Source organism: Lolium rigidum, chromosome 6, assembly GCF_022539505.1.
Source record: "Lolium rigidum isolate FL_2022 chromosome 6, APGP_CSIRO_Lrig_0.1, whole genome shotgun sequence".
Classification (NCBI taxonomy): domain Eukaryota; kingdom Viridiplantae; phylum Streptophyta; class Magnoliopsida; order Poales; family Poaceae; genus Lolium; species Lolium rigidum.
Window position 1 is genome coordinate 13,100,925 of NC_061513.1, and position 17,857 is coordinate 13,118,781.

Sequence of the window (17,857 nt, forward strand, 5' to 3'; positions counted from 1 at the left end):
CTCCTTGCTCATTCTGTTTAAGACCAAAAACCATATCATCCCAGACTACCATGTCCCTGTTCCATGTCCCTGTTGTGCATCAGACTCAATACAACTTTGGCATCATTCACAAGGGAAATTTTTGAATCGACATCGATTAGAGAACTACCTGCATATGGATCCAATGAAGTTCCTGATTTGATGATGAGACCGTGAATCTGCTTGCTGAGTTCGATCTCTGGCTGCGATGACCAGAACCCAAGGAGCAAAACAAAAGTCAGTAGGCTTGGCTTTAAGGAGCAATATCTCATCTCAGTGAATACATCAACTGCTAATGTAAGATCACCCAGCCTTGCGTATCCTTGATCATTGCACTGTAAGAAACTGCGTCATCTTCTGCCCAGGCTTTAAAAACCTCTTCTCCTTCAATTAGATGCTCATATTTAGCATACATGTCAATGAGAGAATTCTTGACATGCTCACCAAATTCCAGAGCAGCCTTTACACCATCAGCATGTACCTGCCTTCCTTGCTATATCGCTGCCAAAAAGCCACGCGCAGGTTCAAGATACTTGTGCAAGCAAAAAACATCTGGCTGCCACTGCCAGCCAGCCAGGTTCAGCTGCAAGAACATGGCCAGGGCTTCAACATAGAGCGAATTCTGCACATAAGCAGCAACCATCGTTGTGAGCATGCAATCAAACATCTTCCGAGCCAAAGGGAGCTTGGAGCACTTACAGTACAGATCAGTCAGTGGCTCAGTGCATTGATCACTGAAGCATCCATTTCTGCTGAAACCGATATGCATAGCCGTGCATTTGCCTGCCACCCTACTGAAAGCCAACTGCAGAGCAAGCACTGACGGCGCTCGCGAGCACAAACCGGTCAAGGCATCTCCATGCATGTGGTCGCTGAACCAAACCGCCCCCGCCCAGGACTGCGCGCAGGTGAGCAGGAACTCACTGGGCGATTCGCCGGAGGAGGCCCTCCGGAAGCCGGCAAAGATGGAGGTCGCGTCCTCCTCACAGCTGTTATGTGCATACATGACGATGGCGGAGCACCAGGAGACGAGGGGTCCCGGTGCGGCATCCGGTCTAACAGGCGGCGGGCGTCGCGGAGATGGCCGAGCTTGGAGTAGCCACGGAGGAGGTTTGCGAGGACGAGGTCCGGGACAACTTCGCTGACAACGCCACGGGCGTGCGCCTCCGGCGAGGCATGAGGAGGAGCCGGGCACACGGAGTGGTAACTGCTGGATGTTGGGCAAATGGGGCATATCCAGTGCGCTAGAATTTTTTAAAATATCTCAAAACAAAATTAATTGACTTTTTCATGCGCTAAAAAAACTTAATTGTCTTTCTTATTTCCTAAAACAAAAGTGTTAACTGTCTTTTTCTAACCTAAAATATTTAACTGTCTTCTCGTTCCAACCAATTACAAAAAACAATCTGCAATATCTGTGGGAAATGTGCAGCAACTGGAAATAGTTTAAGTTTCTTTATGAGCTTCTAGTAAAATTCTGAAGCATCCAAATAGTTTATAAAATCATTTACAGGGGTTGTCAAACCAGGTGTTTTCTCTTATTGATCAACAGAGGAAAGAGAGCACCTGGCCTGAACAGAAACTAAAGAAAGAAAACACAAAAAAGGGGAAATTGATCTGTGAGTTTGGAATAAATACAGAAATTAGTCGACCTCCTTTGGACAATTTTTTTGTACAGAAGTAGCATCAGTTTTTCCTTTCTATGCAAGCCAGATTTCAGCAGCTGGAGGAGCCCTGGCCTGAAGCTTTGCCTGAGAGCTGCTGCTGCTGGGACCAGTAGGCCTGCGCCACCAGCACGCGGTCGAGCAGCCCCTGCGGAACGGGCTCGCCTCGACGCTGCTGCGGGGATATGCTCGCGGTGTGCACCAGGGTCTTCCACTTGTCCTGGTTCATCCATGAAATATTTCAGAGTTTAGCACATCTGAGTAACACAGTATGTTCACAGAAAGAAATGAAACACTAGCTAACAGTAGGCAATGAGCAATACAATACAATACAATACAACAGTTCCTGATCAAATGGTAGAGCAATAACACGAAGTTGCGCCAAAAGATATTTCAAGTAATAGCTCGAAACAAAATGTAGTGGGAAGGTGAGCTTGTGGACTCTGGTTACTGAATTACCTTAAGGTCAACATAAGTCCTATGATCAGTATTGTCAAACGCGAGCATTTTAACGTCTCTCCACCTGAACAAAATAGACCAAGATGCCAGCATGAGAACATGTTTGCGGCAATGAACTCGTGCCAATAGAGAGAACAACTGGGCACAAACCTTCCTGTTCCAAGCTGTTCAACAGCGTCCACTAGGGACTCCACCTCAGGCAAAGAGAAAGGCCTCCTTATGCGCCTTTGCCCCATGGTGGCTCGCTTCGACTTACAGACAGGAACAATGGCTAGAGCCTCTGCGTTTAGAGAGGCAACAGGGACAATGGCCCGTGAGCTCCCTGGTGTTTCTTGCATGGTCATTTCCACAATAGAATGCTGGTTGTTACCTCTGGCCTTAGTTTCAGAAAAAGTCTCTTCACACTTTATCCTGCAAATCATGGAATATTAAAACCATCAATGATCTTCAGATATGGTTATGGTCCAGTCAGATGCATCTTGATAATTTTCTTCCTAAATAAAAACTACCATACAGTAGCACATTACGCCTTACATGGCTAATGGTTTCATGGCATCTGCACCAAGAAAATCTGTTTCCTCTGGTGTTCTGACCCCAGGGGAAGAGTTATGTGCAGCTTCACACTCCAGTGTGAAATCTACATTATCTAGATTTTCTCCGTGGCAAATTCTAGCTTGACGAAGTGTCTTGCTGTCATCTTGAATATTCTTTCCTTCAAGAAAGACACCAACACGGAGGCCGCCTTCAATTATACTAGTAACAACGTCCATTACAGTTCTCTGTACAGAAAATGAAGAATATTACTGGGAAACACTCATAAGAAGGTAATATTTATCTGCAGGGGGGGTCAACAGCATGCAAGACATTCTAGGTAGGAAATGCAAGTAACTGGAAAACATTGAGACTATCACGAGAATACAAATATTGAAACACTCATAAGAAGGTAATATTTGGTCAGTTGCTTAAACTTAGAAATCTAACCATGATAGTTCGACTCAACAGTTACAGGAAGTAACTTGTATTTTCCTTAATTATGTAGAACAGAGTACAAAATATTAGTTTAACAAACAAATGTTGCAGATTCCACAAAAAATCTATAATGCAATATTACCAACCAATTAACTTCTAGAAACCGATGTAGCCTTTACCTTCAACGAACCAATTGTTGCATTTTCAGGGATCTCAATGAACAGTTCAGGGATGGTGAATGACTTGATTCTTAGCTTAACTGAAACGAAAAACAAACAAAATGATAAGCTATCATTCTTGACGAAGTAACTAGCAAATCTATATGTCCAAGAGTACCATTGTAGTCCTCAGATCCAGGATTTTGACCTTCCACAGAAAATGATGCCCCGCTGGCTGAAATGGCACGCGGCATTTTCTTTTAGGAAGTATACCAAAATAATGACTGAGGCTATCAAATGGCATATAGAGGGCAAGTTTCAATGACTATGTGCAATGGAACAATTGTACATAAATGTGAATTGGTGAAGCAGCATACCATCAGTTAGAACCCCTTTAGTAGAAGATGCTGTAAAATTACGGCGCACTATCTTCTTTCTCTTGAACATTGCCCTTTGTACCTTTTGACGTGTGGTGGATATCTTATTTCCGCAGAAACTTTGCTTGCTACCTAGTTCAATGAAAAAATCCAATAGCCCTTATTTAGTCCAATTCCTGCAATATTTAGTGTGCCATAATGGTGGAGAGAATCAACAGAAATTTTCTTCTCTATGGCAACTATGAAGACTGTATATAAGCCAAAGGTTAACTTTGTAGGGATTGCCATACCTTTATTTGGCATCTCTCCACACATCTTATTACGTGCAGCCTTCCTGAACTTGGAGGCAAACAACTTTCTTATCCTACTATCGCCTGTATAATGTGGCACGTAACTCTTATTTCCCGTGGTGCATGGATGTGTGCACCCGGAAGAATTTTCGTCATCATCTTTATCTGCAGCATGCTGCACTTCAGCACGACATAAGCCGGAGGTGTTGCGGTCTTTGTCATGGCTGCACAAAGGCATTCCTGAGCTACTGTCAGAGCTAACCAAAGCAGGAGGTCTGCCATCTAGATCCACAGAGTTAACCAAACTGTACAGAGCTGCGGCATCACCATCTTTAGTTTGCTTCACCTGCAATTGGTTAGCCTCTAGTGACAGTGCTCCACGACAGCACCCTGGAATCCCGCCAAGACCATGACCAGGGTTACACGATTTTGTACAACTAAACAACGATTCCTTAACCAACATATTTGGTTCCACAGTTAGTGACTCTAATACTGAGTCAGTTTCATTTTGTGTCGACGAGTTTTCTGCAGAGCAGATGTTAGTTCGCCTAGGAGAGGCACAGGCACCACCAGAACCCACTATACAGTTCCCCACAGCTATGGAATTGAGCGGCAGAACATCATCACGCTGTTCGGCTTTCACTGATTTCCTCTTCCTGGCATAGCTAGAAGCTGCTGTACCGATGTTAGGAACAATGGACGAGTTCTCCTGATCCCCTAACAGCGATCCCGCTACGGTGGCAAGCAAATCGAACGCACACATCTCGTCTTTCTTTCTCCTCGTTGAGCGTTTCCCCTGAATTATCGTTGACTGTTAATAAATATATCCAATACGTAATTTGTGGTTCATGACAGACAGGATCAAATATGTACCCGGGCTGAGCTTGGAACACGCGGCATAGCGGGAACCTGGTGGCCGCGAGATCCATAATCCAACCTCTTCCGCACCACCATATCTTGATCTCACTTAAAAGAACGGCTTTTGAAGGCAGTAAACAAACAGAAATCGCACATGGATTGTCTTTATCTGCAACAAATAAGATCGAGTTCATTGACGATTCCCAATCACTGATTGCTCAAACAGCAAAGCTGGAACTGCTCAGCTCCAACCAGAACAGAACAAAAAAGACACTAATCATTCTAAAAGGGAAAGAGGCCATCTTCGGCCAATCCCAGGGCAACCTGAAGTCGGATGGTTTGATGCTGTAGGACTTGCCATAGCAGCAAGAAACGGTGAAGATTTTATAGGAGAGTGAGATCACCTCCAAGGAGCATCTGGAACGAGTCACCCAAGACTGAGCACCTGCGCAGGAATCCTTTTCATTGGTTTCTGTAAACAAATTCAGAGACACAGTTTTATTCAGTTGAAGAAAAAAATTCCCTGGTGGTCAAGACAGAGGAATCAACAGGGCATGTTTTGCAGATCCAAGAAAGATACTACCAAGCCAAGTTCTGAATCAAGAAAAACCCAAATCACATCCACGGCATATGAGGGACAGTTGATGAACAGTAATCCTTTGCTGAAAGCTGCAGAAACGGCATGAATCATGTCTCCTACCAAATCGAAGGGACAACTCACAAAATTCAACTCCGGAAATGTCTGAAATGGCAAGTGTTGTGATCACATCAGTACAGCGTGCGCACACAGGACTTGCCAAATCTGATGGAATTAAGAGGCTCCGTCAGCCATGACCGAGAATCGGCCCCCAAAACCAAATCGAGGAGCATAATTCGGTCGAATCCGACCTCCCCCCCCCCCTCCCCCGGAAGAATCCATCTGAAACTGCAAGTGATGTGTTCACATCCATCAGCACAGGGCTGGACAAATCCAAATGGAGTCGCCGTCGACCAAGTCCAAAACCAAATCACGGAGCATAATTCGACCGGTCCTCGCGGAATCCGAGCTCGCCCCGGCAGAACCCATCGGAAACCGCGCCCCCGGAGAAAGGCGGTCGATCCGCGCGGAAAACCACCAGATCAAATCAAAGCAGGGGTACCAACCAGAAAGTGGGAGGATCTCGCACGGGGGAGGATAAGAAATCGCCCAAAAAAAATCGAAATTTCCGCCCTTGTTGGATGAACTTGGATCTCCGTCGGTGCCACAGATACGTACCCTTGCGGTTCCCTCCTGGATCGATCGGGGGACGACGAAGATGGAGAAAAACCTCCGCCTCTCTCTCTCTCTGAATCTCTGTCCTTCGATTCGCTCTGTTCTCTCCTCGCTTAAACCCTCAGCTATCCTCTCCTGTCCCTCTTCTTTATACCAGCACACCCACTCTTTTTTTTTCACATCCTCCTCCGGTTTTTTCACTCTCTTGGGACGGCCGGTCCGGTCCGGTCTGAACGAACCGGCCCTCTTTACCTATTGGCATTGGTTTCATCAAGTGTTCAGAGTAGATGCAAGTAGATAAACAAAAATTTGCCAAGTTTTCCATTTTTTATTTTTTACTGATAGCGTTAATTTTAAGTGGAGGACAACCCCAACCTCGGGTGGTGCCAAGATCACGTTGATGGGCCCCCTTTTTTCCCTCGCTGTCGCCCGAGGAGGCAATTGAGCTAAGCATGGCCGGCGAATGGCGATGGAGGGGACTTCCTCCTATAGCCATAGGTGGGGAGGCTCGGACCTCGCGCGTGATGTGGACTCTAGCGATTTCGACGGATGTGGTGGTTGATGGTGCCCAAGCGGCGGTTCGCATCACCCTAGTGGCGCGATCGTCCAACGTAATGGAGCATGTGGATCTACATGTGGGTATATCGGGTATCTCCTTCTCTAGGTTGTGGGTTGCGCGACGGCATCGGCAGGGTTTGACCTACGGCGACGACAAACTTTGACCCTCCCCCTTTTGTGGCTAGTTAGGGCGAGGAGGCACCCTCACCTCCTAGGCTACTTCGGAGGCTCTTGGCTTCTTCGAGACGCGTCAGGGCGTTTGCTAGATCTTGTCGGGCTCGGCTGGCGCTGGCTCGCCGAGTTTTGTGGTGTCTTGGGAATGGCAGTGGCGCTCATGCCACGCTGGAGGTGCATGGGTCGGTGAATGTGCGGGCCAAAGACTTAAGTCGGATGCGCGAGATTCTGGTATGTTGAGGCTATGGGCAAAGGTCTGCCCTGCTTGCCAGCCTCTAGTGGGGCTTCTGTGGGCGTCGCGGTACTCTATGGAGGCGCCAGTGTGGAGCTCTTTACACTCACAATTCTCAGGCAATTCTTCTGGCAAAGTCCTAGACCCGGCGAAGGGTTAGGCGACGAGGGGTGTCTCCATGTCGGTCTCCCTTTAGGTCGTTGTGTTAAAAGACTAGCGACCATGTTCACACTTTCCTTAAACAGTTTAGCTAGATGCATGTGTTGTAGTTGTGATTGCCAAGTGCCCGGCCCACGGTCAGTCGGTTTAGTGTAGCGGCTTGCCCAACAACGACGATGATGGTAAGTGATGGTTCGGTCGCGGGGCTAGTCTGCTTATTCTCTAGCGTGTCCGACTAGTCTCTTGCTATGAAGTCGAAGTTGCTATCTCTTTTTCCGAGCTTTCATCGACCGAAGACACTGATGTGGCAAGTGGTGTTCGGGTCATAAAGATCTTATTCTGTGTGGCCTTGCCCATCCTCTCTTTAGACCTTGTCATTAGAATCGGAGTTGTCCGTCTTCTATGGGAAGGGTTGTCGGTATATAGGTCGTATGGGCTTCATGAGGCCGCTACGATGAGGTCTTCCTAGGTGGTCATTCTTTGGTGAAATTGGAGTGCGACACTGGTGGAAAACCTCGCGAATACCCTCGCTTTGGTGTTGCATGTACAGTCTTTGTTGGTGGTAGCAAGGGTGGTTGTATGTACCCCACGGCGTTACATGATGATCGACGAGTGTGACTGTACCGGTTATTGGCCGATTTTCTACTAATAAACTTGCCAACTATTTTCTCCTTAATTAATGAAAATGACAAGTCTTTTATCTCGTTTAAAAAAGGTTCAAAGCATTTATACTATATATAAAAAGTGCTCAAAGTAGAGTATGGCGTTTCGGAGGTCGGCAACATGTAGCTCTTTATTTTCAAATACTCAAAATTTACACTTTGAAGTTTCAAAAAAATGTGAAACAAAATTCTAGAGGTATCCAATAATGTATTCTACAATGGTGTAAAATTTGAATGCAAACTAATTTATATTTTAGGCTACACGAAATTAACATAGTCCTGCACTATTCAGGACTATAAAATTTGTCAGAATTTGTTGTTTTGTGTAGCCTAGAATATAAATTAGTTTGTATTGAGATTTACCAATAATTGTAGTATACATCATTAGCTATCTGTAGAATTTCATTCCGATTTTTTGAATCCTTGAAACACGAATTTTGAGCGTTTATAAATAAAGTGCTGCATGTAGCTCGGCCTCCATTTGAACTTTCCATTAAAAGAAGCTTACAAAGTGGATGCAAATAGTAGATATAATATAAGTATCTGGACAATTTTTGCCAAGTTTTTTTTTATCTATCATCTTTACCTGGTAGTGTTACTTCTGAGTGGAATTTGGTTTTATTTTTAAGTGGAGTATGTGTGTGTCAGTGTGTGCTCACCTGTTAACTGCTTGTTCGGTGGAAGTAGATCTACCGTTGCAAGCTTACTACCGTAGGCAGAGGGTGAATGGTATGATCTAGATCTACATTTGGTTTTTATTATCTACCTTTTCAGCGGTTGGTTCTTGCTTGGTGTAAGCTCAGTCAGATCTGATGACGTGTCCCATATGCACATACATATGCTCATGTGGGGTTATGAGTTTATATTGATAAAATAAGATAGAAAAGACTGTTGCAAGCAGCGTTAATTAGGCCAGGGTTGATTAGTGGTGTGTCTAACCGGCCTTCTAGCTGGTGGGTACGGTAGGTGCACTGTCTTTCTGGTGCACAGAACTGGCCATGAAATTTCCAATACATGATGCAATAGTATTTAAGATCATATCGAATTTCATTATTTTTGTTTTATTTGGGAACAAAAAGGTGGGAAGGATTTTCTTGCTTCGTCAGGAGAGGAAAAGCAGTCTAGCTTTTGCATTACATGGGACAAAAACACTTTGTTGATTAAGTATTATCATAGTTGTCATTGGTCTGTGAGGTTGTTAAAAATCCAAGATCTGCCAGAACTACATTGTTAACTAAACCTAGCATACTGCACAAGCAGACAGACGGTGCTAGTTTTTATATTAGGCTAACACAGGCTGTGCATAAGAAGATCCAGCACCATTATTTTTTTACAACATTAGGTGTCAAAATAGTAACTTAGTGGTACATATTCTGATTTAAATAAACAAATGCAGGCTTTGGTTTCAACTAAAAGTGGTCAATGGCCAATCACAAAATCCAGATTTTTTTTCTTGTGTGTTTTCTACCTCCCCTGTTCTTACAGATTGGCTATGAGCAACAGCCTTTCTTGTACATCCCTTGCGGTATACACAATGTCTTTCTGAACGGTAGCACATCGCTTTCGAAGGAAGGAATCTCCACAATAATGATTCCTCCCAAAATAAATAATTATACATTATGTGTGTTCTTGTGGCCAGGTATTATTTTGTGGGTCATGTTATCCAGTACCGCATAATTGCTCTTAAATAGATGTCTCTTAACTATGCCAACTAAAGGATTATTGCCAAATAGGAAATAAACTAGTGGAGGCTACTTCTTTGTCAACTCTTTTTCTTTTGTATATTGGACAAATTGTACTGAACTTTCCATTTCAGTATGAAATTGGCTTCAACAAGCATGAAGGAAATGTGTACGTGCAGTTATCCCTTGAGTGGACCAATATGTTGGTTTATTTCGAACATAAATTCCTTTTGTCAAACTTGAACTACAAGTACAACAAGAATTATGGAACGAGGGAGTATGTCATTGCAAATCTAGGATGGTTCATATGGAAGAAGCTAGCAAAACAAACCTGTATATACATTTTAGTATTTTGGTCTGAATTGAACTGTCATCTCATCCTTATTTAAAATTTGTAGTGGGATAAGGTGACAGAGATGTAGATGTGTTTTTCCATGGATTATGATGGGTGGTGAGAGGAGACGTGGATGGAGGGCTATCCCTGTTGAAAGGCCAGGCCAGAGATAAGGATTTGTTTGTGGATTAGACTATCTCTATGTACCATGTAATCTGCTGGGGACACTGCCATGTGGGTCCTCACATGCACCAACGTCACGAAAGAACATAATTCCTGAACTGACAGCTCCTCCTGGAGTACGTATTATACGTAGAGAGCTGCTATGCGTACAACATGCACATCGAGCCATCCATCAGCCTGATAAAAGTGAGGCAAACCACAAGATTGCTCGTCGGACAGTTATCGTTCACTGAATCGTCGTGCGTACAGAGGTTCAGGCTTGATTGGTTCGATCTGTAGGGCCATAACTAATGTAAAAAAAATGCTTTTACAGCCTAATACTCCACATATGGACAGTAAACACCAGAGTATTATAACTGTCGATCATTGACTTCATGTCAGGTCAATCAACATGTCATATTCATATGGTCCATTTCAGCAGTTCTCCTATGTGCATGTTTATGTATGAGTTAAGTGTTTAACTGGTTTGACATTTTGAAACAAATGGAGGGTTGAAAAAAGCTGTGATCATTGCAGACTATAACCTGTAGATGTAAAAGAGGGACCAGAACAAGCAGAACAGTAGCCATCTGTGAATAATAAATCAATAAATTGTCATGGATCAGGAATGGTTTCCAGAAAATTCAGTTCAGCTAGCTGCCTCTGTTAATCATTTTTATGACACTCTTTCTTTTTCAACAACAAAAGGAGTATGATAAATCTGAAGTGGGTTAAGTGAGCAGAACTGATTAAGGCCTCTATCTGCTTTGAAAAAGTTTTAGTAGTATGATCACCTCGGAGAGATAGGTGTGTTCGAATAACTAGGCTAAGAAGAGATGAATGGTAGCAGAGCAGTGGTTGGTTGGTTCGTAGAGTAGTTGTTTGGAAGATAAGATATGGAATAGGCCTTTGGTGGTGGGACAACCACACAACTTTTCTAACGAAAAAATGATGATGATGATCCGATCCAACTGATTTTTTTGATTGTGGCGACACCTCCGATCCCATCTCGCCACTGCTGACATCTTAATTTCTTTAGCTTTTTATTTTCTTTTATTTTACTACGATAGTACGGCTCCTTTGATTTAAAAGAATTATACGGAAGTGTAGAGGGTTTTGATTTTTTATGAGTGCCTTTTTTCTATTTAGGGTGTTTGGTACGCAAGATTGAATACTTAGGAAAGTTCCATTGCAATTTTTCTCTCGGATGTCAAATGCTCTTTGTTGCAAATTCCTGCAGTCTTCCATCCTTGCTTAAGGTCATGTACAACAAACACGCTTACGAATAGGCGTCAGGATTTTGTTATCGGTTGATCGGTAGTTGTATCGTACGATCCGATCCGATAACCGCTTGATTATAGGAGTCGAAGTAAAATGTGGCACCGGCCGCATCATTAGAATTTTGCTTGGGGCATAAAACCGGACTGAAAACAGTTATGAAAACAAGCACCTGAATTAGAAGCTTGGATCGCGATCGTACACTTTCCCCCTTCCCCTCTCTCCACCCTCTACAGTAACCGGCGGCTCTCCCCCGAGATCTGGCCCGATCCCGAGCCTCTCCGGCGGCGGCGCCGGCCGGAGATGGCGGAGGTGAGGTGCCGGAGTTAGTTTTCTAGGTTTAGGAGTAGTTTCCCGGCGTTTTGCCGGTTAGGTTAGGAGTAGAAGCTCTGGTTCGGGGCCAGATCCAGAGCGGGCCGAGTTTTGGTGGCGTTCCTCTTGCTCCGGTGGCCGGAGCCAAGGGAGCTCCTCCTCGACCGATCTCAGCAATAAGGCCGGCGTCATCTCCTTCGACCTTCTTGGCGCCTCTTCATCAGCTCCTGGCCGGCCTTGGTGGTGAGGGGGAGCGGTTGGAGTGGTTGGCAGGGGCTTGATCTGGAGGTGACTGATACGTCCAAAACGTATCTACTTTCCCGAACACTTTTGCTATTGTTTTGCCTCTAATTTGTGTATTTTGGATACAACTAACACGGACTAACGCTGTTTTCAGCAGAATTGCACTGGTGTCTTGTTTTTGTGCAGAAACTCAACTTTCAGGAAAATTCCCGGAAATAATCGCAATGGGCCTATTTTCACCGTGAAGATAAGAGGCCAAAAGGGCAAGCCAGGGGGCCCATGGCCCCCACACCACAGGCCGGCGCTGCCTGGAGGGGGGCGCGCCGCCCTATGGTGTGGGCGCCTCGGCGGCCCCCCGACGCTCTCCTTCGGGCTACATAACCCTTTCGACCTAAAAACGCCAGGGGGTTCGACCATATTTCCAGAGGACGTCCAGAACTCCGCCGCCATCGCGAAACTCCATCTCGGGACCAGAAACTCCGTTCTGGCACTCCGCCGGCACGGGGAATTGGAGGGGATCATCGCCGCCATCACCACCGATGCCTCTCCATCAACCATTCATGTTTCCCCCATCCATGTGTGAGTAATTCCCCCGCTGTAGGCTGAAGGGGATGGTAGGGATTGGATGAGATTGATCATGTAATAGTCATAAGATTGTTAGGGCATAGTGCCTAGTATCCGTAGATGGTACTTCTATGATATTGTTGCAACTTGTTATGCCTAATGCTTGTCACTAGGGCCCGAGTGCCATGATTTCAGATCTGAACATGTTATTGATTCATGAAGATATTCATTGTTTTATGATCTTACCTGCAAGTTGTATACACATATTGCCGTCCGGAACCCGAGGCTCCAAAGTGACGAAATTGGGACAACCGGAGGGAAGGCGGTGATGTGAGGATCACATGTGTTCACGGAGTGTTAATGCTTTGCTCCGGTACTCTATTAAAAGGAGTACCTTAATTTCCGATAGTTTCCCTAGAGGCCTGGCTGCCACCGTGCTGGTAGGACAAAAGATGTTGTGCAAGTTTCTCATTGCGAGCACGTACGACTATATACGGAACACATGCCTATGGATTGATTAGTACTTGGATACCGTTTTATTATTATCTGCAAATGCCCTACCTTGATTGTTACATGAATTCTCTCATCCATGCAACGCCCGTTCATCCATCCCTGTGCCTGATGCGCGTAGATGTACACGTCCGTTGGGAACCCCAAGAGGAAGGTATGATGCGCACAGTGGCAAGTTTTCCCTCAGAAAGAAACCAAGGTTTATCGAACCAGGAGGAGCCAAGAAGCACGTTGAAGGTTGATGGTGGCGAAATGTGATGCGGCGCAACACCAGGGATTCCGGCGCCAACGTGGAACCTGCACAACACAACCAAAGTACTTTGCCCCAACGAAACAGCGAGGTTGTCAATCTCACCGGCTTGCTGTAACAAAGGATTAACCGTATTGTGTGGAAGATGATTGTTTGCGAAGTAAACGAGTAAAACAAGTATTGGTAGATTGTATGCGATGTAAAGAATAGGACCGGGGTCCACAGTTCACTAGAGGTGTCTCTCCCATAAGATAAAAGCATGTTGGGTGAACAAATTACGATCGGGCAATTGACAAATAGAAAAGGGCATAACAATGCATATACATGATATGATAAATATAGTGAGATTTAATTGGGCATTACGACAAAGTACATAGACCGCCATCCAACTGCATCTATGCCTAAAAAGTCCACCTTCAGGTTATCATCCGAACCCCTTTCAGTATTAAGTTGCAAAGCAACAGATAATTGCATTAAGTATGGTGTGTAATGTAATCAACAACTACATCCTTAGACATAGAATCAATGTTTTATCCCTAGTGGCAACAGCACAACACAACCTTAGAACTTTCTGTCACTGTCCCGAGTATCAATGAAGGCATGAACCCACTATCGAGCATAAATACTCCCTCTTAGAGTTAAGAGCAAAAACTTGGCCAGAGCCTCTACTAATAACAGAGAGCATGCAAGATCATAAACAACACATAAGTAATAGATTGATAATCACCATAACATAGTATTCTCTATCCATCGGATCCCGACAAACACAACATATAGAATTACAGATAGATGATCTTGATCATGTTAGGCAGCTCACAAGATCCAACAATGAAGCACAATTAGGAGAAGACGACCATCTAGCTACCGCTATGGACCCATAGTCCAGGGGTGAACTACTCACTCATCACTCCGGAGGCGATCATGGCGATGAAGAGTCCTCCGGGAGATGAATCCCCTCTCCGGCAGGGTGCCGGAGGCGATCTCCTGAATCCCCCGAGATGGGATTCGCGGCGGCGGCGTCTCTGGAAGGTTTTCCGTATCGTGGCTCTCGGTAATGGGGGTTTCGCGACGGAGGCTTTAAGTAGGCGAAAGGGTAGGTCAAAGGGCGGCACGAGGGCCCCACACACCAGGGCGGCGCGGGCCCAGCCCTGGCCGCGCGGCCCTGGCGTGGCGGCGCCTCATCGCCCCACTTCGTTATCCTTTCGGTCTTCTGGAAGCTTCGTGCAAAAATAGGACCCTGGGCGTTGATTTCGTCCAATTCCGAGAATATTTCGTTACTAGGATTTCGAAACCAAAAACAGCAGAAACAAAGAATCGGCTCTTCGGCATCTTGTTAATAGGTTAGTTCCAGAAAATGCGTAAATACGACATATAATGTGTATAAAACATGTAGATATCATCAATAATGTAGCATGGAACATAAGAAATTATCGATACATCGGAGACGTATCAGCATCCCCAAGCTTAGTTCTGCTCGTCCCGAGCGGTGTAAAACGATAACAAGGATAATTTCTGAAGTGACATGCCATCATAATCTTGATCATACTATTGTAAACATATGTAATGAATGCAGCGATCAAAACAATGGTAATGACATGAGTAAACAAATGAATCATAAAGCAAAGACTTTTCATGAATAGTACTTCAAGACAAGCATCAATAAGTCTTGCATAAGAGTTAACTCATAAAGCAATAAATCAAAGTAAAGGTATTGAAGCAACACAAAGGAAGATTAAGTTTCAGCGGTTGCTTTCAACTTATAACATGTATATCTCATGGATAGTGTCAATATAAAGTAATATAACAAGTGCAATATGCAAGTATGTAGGAATCAATGCACAGTTCACACAAGTGTTTGCTTCTTAAGGTGGAGAGAGATAGGTAAACTGACTCAACAATAAAAGTAAAAGAAGGTCCTTCAAAGAGGAAAGCATCGATTGCTGTATTTGTGCTAGAGCTTTTATTTTGAAAACATGAAACAATTTTGTCAACGGTAGTAATAAAGCATATGAGTTATGTAAATTATATCTTACAAGTTGCAAGCCTCATGCATAGTATACTAATAGTGCCCGCACCTTGTCCTACTTAGCTTGGACTACCGGATCATCGCAATACACATGTTTCAATGAAGTGTCACAAAGGGGTACCCCCATACCGCCTGTACAAAGGTCTAAGGAGAAAACTCGCATTTTGGATTTCTCGCTTTTGATTATTCTCAACTTAGACATCCATACCGGGACAACATGGACAACAGATAATGGACTCCTCTTTAATGCATAAGCATGTGGCAACAATTATTATTCTCATATGAGATTGAGGATATATGTCCAAAACTGAAACTTCCACCATGATTCATGGCTTTAGTTAGCGGCCCAATGTTCTTCTCTAACAATATGCATGCTCCAACCATTAAGGTGGTAGATCTCTCTTACTTCGTACAAGACGGACATGCATAGCAACTCACATGATATTCAACAAAGAGTAGTTGATGGCGTCCCCAGAAGCATGGTTATCGCACAACAAGCAACTTAATAAGAGATAAAGTGCATAAGTACATATTCAATACTACGATAGTTTTTAAGGCTATTTTGTCCCATGAGCTATATATTGCAAAGGCGAATAATGGAAATTTAAAGGTAGCACTCAAGCAATTTTACTTTGGAATGACGGGGAAATACCATGTAGTAGGTAGGTATGGTGGACACAAATGGCATAGTGGTTGGCTCAAGGATTTTGGATGCATGAGAAATATTCCCTCTCGATACAAGGTTTAGGCTAGCAAGGTTTATTTGAAGCAAACTCAAGGATGAACCGGTGCAGCAAAACTCACATAAAAGACATATTGTAAACATTATAAGACTCTACACCGTCTTCCTTGTTGTTCAAAACTCAATACTAGAAATTATGTAGACCTTAGAGAGACCAAATATGCAAACCAAATTTTAGCGAGCTCTATGTATTTCTTCATTAATGGGTGCAAAGTATATGATGCAAGAGCTTAAACATGAGCACAACAATTGTAAAGTATCACATTATCCAAAACATTTTAGAATTACTACATGTAGCGTTTCCCGATTCCAACCATATAACAATTTAACGAAGAAGTTCAACCTTCGCCTTGAATATTATGAGTAAGCCTAAGGACATATTTGTCCATATGCAACAGCGGAGCGTGTCTCTCTCCCACACAGTGAATGCTAGGATCCATTTTATTCAAACAAAAACAAAAACAAAAACAAACCGACGCTCCAAGTAAAGAACACAAGATGTGACTCGAATAAAAATATAGTTTCAGGGGAGGAACCCGATGATGTTGTCGATGAAGAAGGGGATGCCTTGGGCATCCCCAAGCTTAGACGCTTGAGTCTTCTTAAAATATGCAGGGGTGAACCACGGGGGCATCCCCAAGCTTAGAGCTTTCACTCCTCTTGATCATATTATATCATACTCCTCTCTTGACCCTTGAAAACTTCCTTCACACCAAATTTCAAGCAAACTCATTAGAGGGTTAGTGCACAATTAAAATTCACATATTCAGAGGCGACACAATCATTCTTAACACTTCTGGACATTGCAAAAAGCTACTGGACATTTAGTGGATCAAAGAAATTCATCCAACATAGCAAATACGGCAATGCGAAATAAAAGGCAGAATCTGTCAAAAACAGAACAGTCCGTAAAGACGAACCTGAAAGGTGCACTAGACTTGCTCAAATGGAAAAACTCAAAACTAATGAAAGTTGCATACATATCTGAGGATCATGCTCGTAATTTTGCAGATTTTTTTGAATTTTCTACAGAGACTTGTGCCAGAATTCGTGACAGAGAGCAATGCTGTTTCTGCGCAGCGATCCCAAATATAACATCAACTTTAACATAGAAACTTTACTTGGCACAAAAACATGATAAGGAGAGGTTGCTACAGTAGTAAAAAACTTCCAAGACTCAACAAAACAAAAATTTATGTAGTAAAATAAACACATGGGTTATCTCCCAAGAAGTTCTTTCTTTATAGCCATTAAGATGGGCTCAGCAATTTGAAAGATACTCTCGCAAGAAATAAGAGTTGAAGCAAAAGAGAGCATCAAGAAGCAAATTCAAAGCACATTTAAGCCTAACCCACTTCCTATGAAAAGGAATCTTGTACACAAATAAATTCATGAAGAACAAAGTGGTAAGCATAGAAAAGCAACACAAGCGCAATTTCAAGATTCTCAACATAAAGAGGGGAAACTTAATATTATTAAGATGCATATAACCATGTTTCCCTCTCTCATAATAATTTTCAGTAGCATCACGAACAAACTCAACAATATAACTATCACATAAAACATTCTTGTCATGAGCCACATGCATAAAATTATTACTCTCCACATAAGCATAATCAATTTTATTAGTTGTAGTGGGAGCAAATTCAACAAAATAGCTATCACTATTATTCTCATCACCATAATCATCATATATAGGAGGCATATTGTAATCATAATTAATTTTCTCCTCAATAGTAGGTGGACTGAAAATATCATATTCATCATTGCAAGCATCATATATAGGAGGTAAAGTATCATCAAAGTAAATTTTCTCCTCCATGCTTGGGGGACTAAAAATTTCACAACCAGCTTCCCCAAGCTTAAATTCTTCCATAGCTTTAGCAATAATGGTGTTCAAAGAGTTCATGCTAATAACCTTGCT

The 17,857-nt window shown here is 43.5% G+C and overlaps 1 protein-coding gene across 6 annotated transcripts; it reads right to left on the reverse strand.

The window, feature by feature from the left end:
- Positions 1-1,454: 1,454 nt before the first annotated feature.
- Positions 1,455-6,183, reverse strand: LOC124659450 (telomere-binding protein 1-like). Of its 6 annotated transcripts, none has more exons than XM_047197321.1 (11): positions 6,049-6,183; positions 5,198-5,265; positions 4,809-4,962; positions 3,936-4,731; positions 3,646-3,777; positions 3,447-3,503; positions 3,290-3,369; positions 2,676-2,920; positions 2,292-2,552; positions 2,142-2,205; positions 1,455-1,902 (listed from the first exon to the last, which is right to left on the reverse strand). In XM_047197321.1, exons 3-11 carry the CDS (start codon positions 4,887-4,889, stop codon positions 1,735-1,737), a joined length of 1,884 nt encoding a protein of 627 aa, XP_047053277.1. In that variant the 5' UTR covers positions 4,890-4,962; positions 5,198-5,265; positions 6,049-6,183; the 3' UTR covers positions 1,455-1,734. The 6 variants fall into 6 exon arrangements, with proteins under 6 accessions (XP_047053277.1, XP_047053278.1, XP_047053280.1 ...); XM_047197322.1 differs by having other exon boundaries at positions 5,118-5,265; XM_047197324.1 differs by having other exon boundaries at positions 5,198-5,238; positions 6,049-6,176.
- Positions 6,184-17,857: the final 11,674 nt, after the last annotated feature.

Coding starts and splice junctions, on each gene's coding strand:
- LOC124659450 (XM_047197321.1), bottom strand. CDS start 4,889: ATGGTGGTGCGGAAGAGGTTGGATTATGGATCTCGCGGCCACCAGGTT. Junction 4,732..4,808: donor GTGTTCCAAGCTCAGCCCGG/GTACATATTTGA, acceptor ACGATAATTCAG/GGGAAACGCTCAACGAGGAG. Junction 3,370..3,446: donor TGGATCTGAGGACTACAATG/GTACTCTTGGAC, acceptor TTTTCGTTTCAG/TTAAGCTAAGAATCAAGTCA.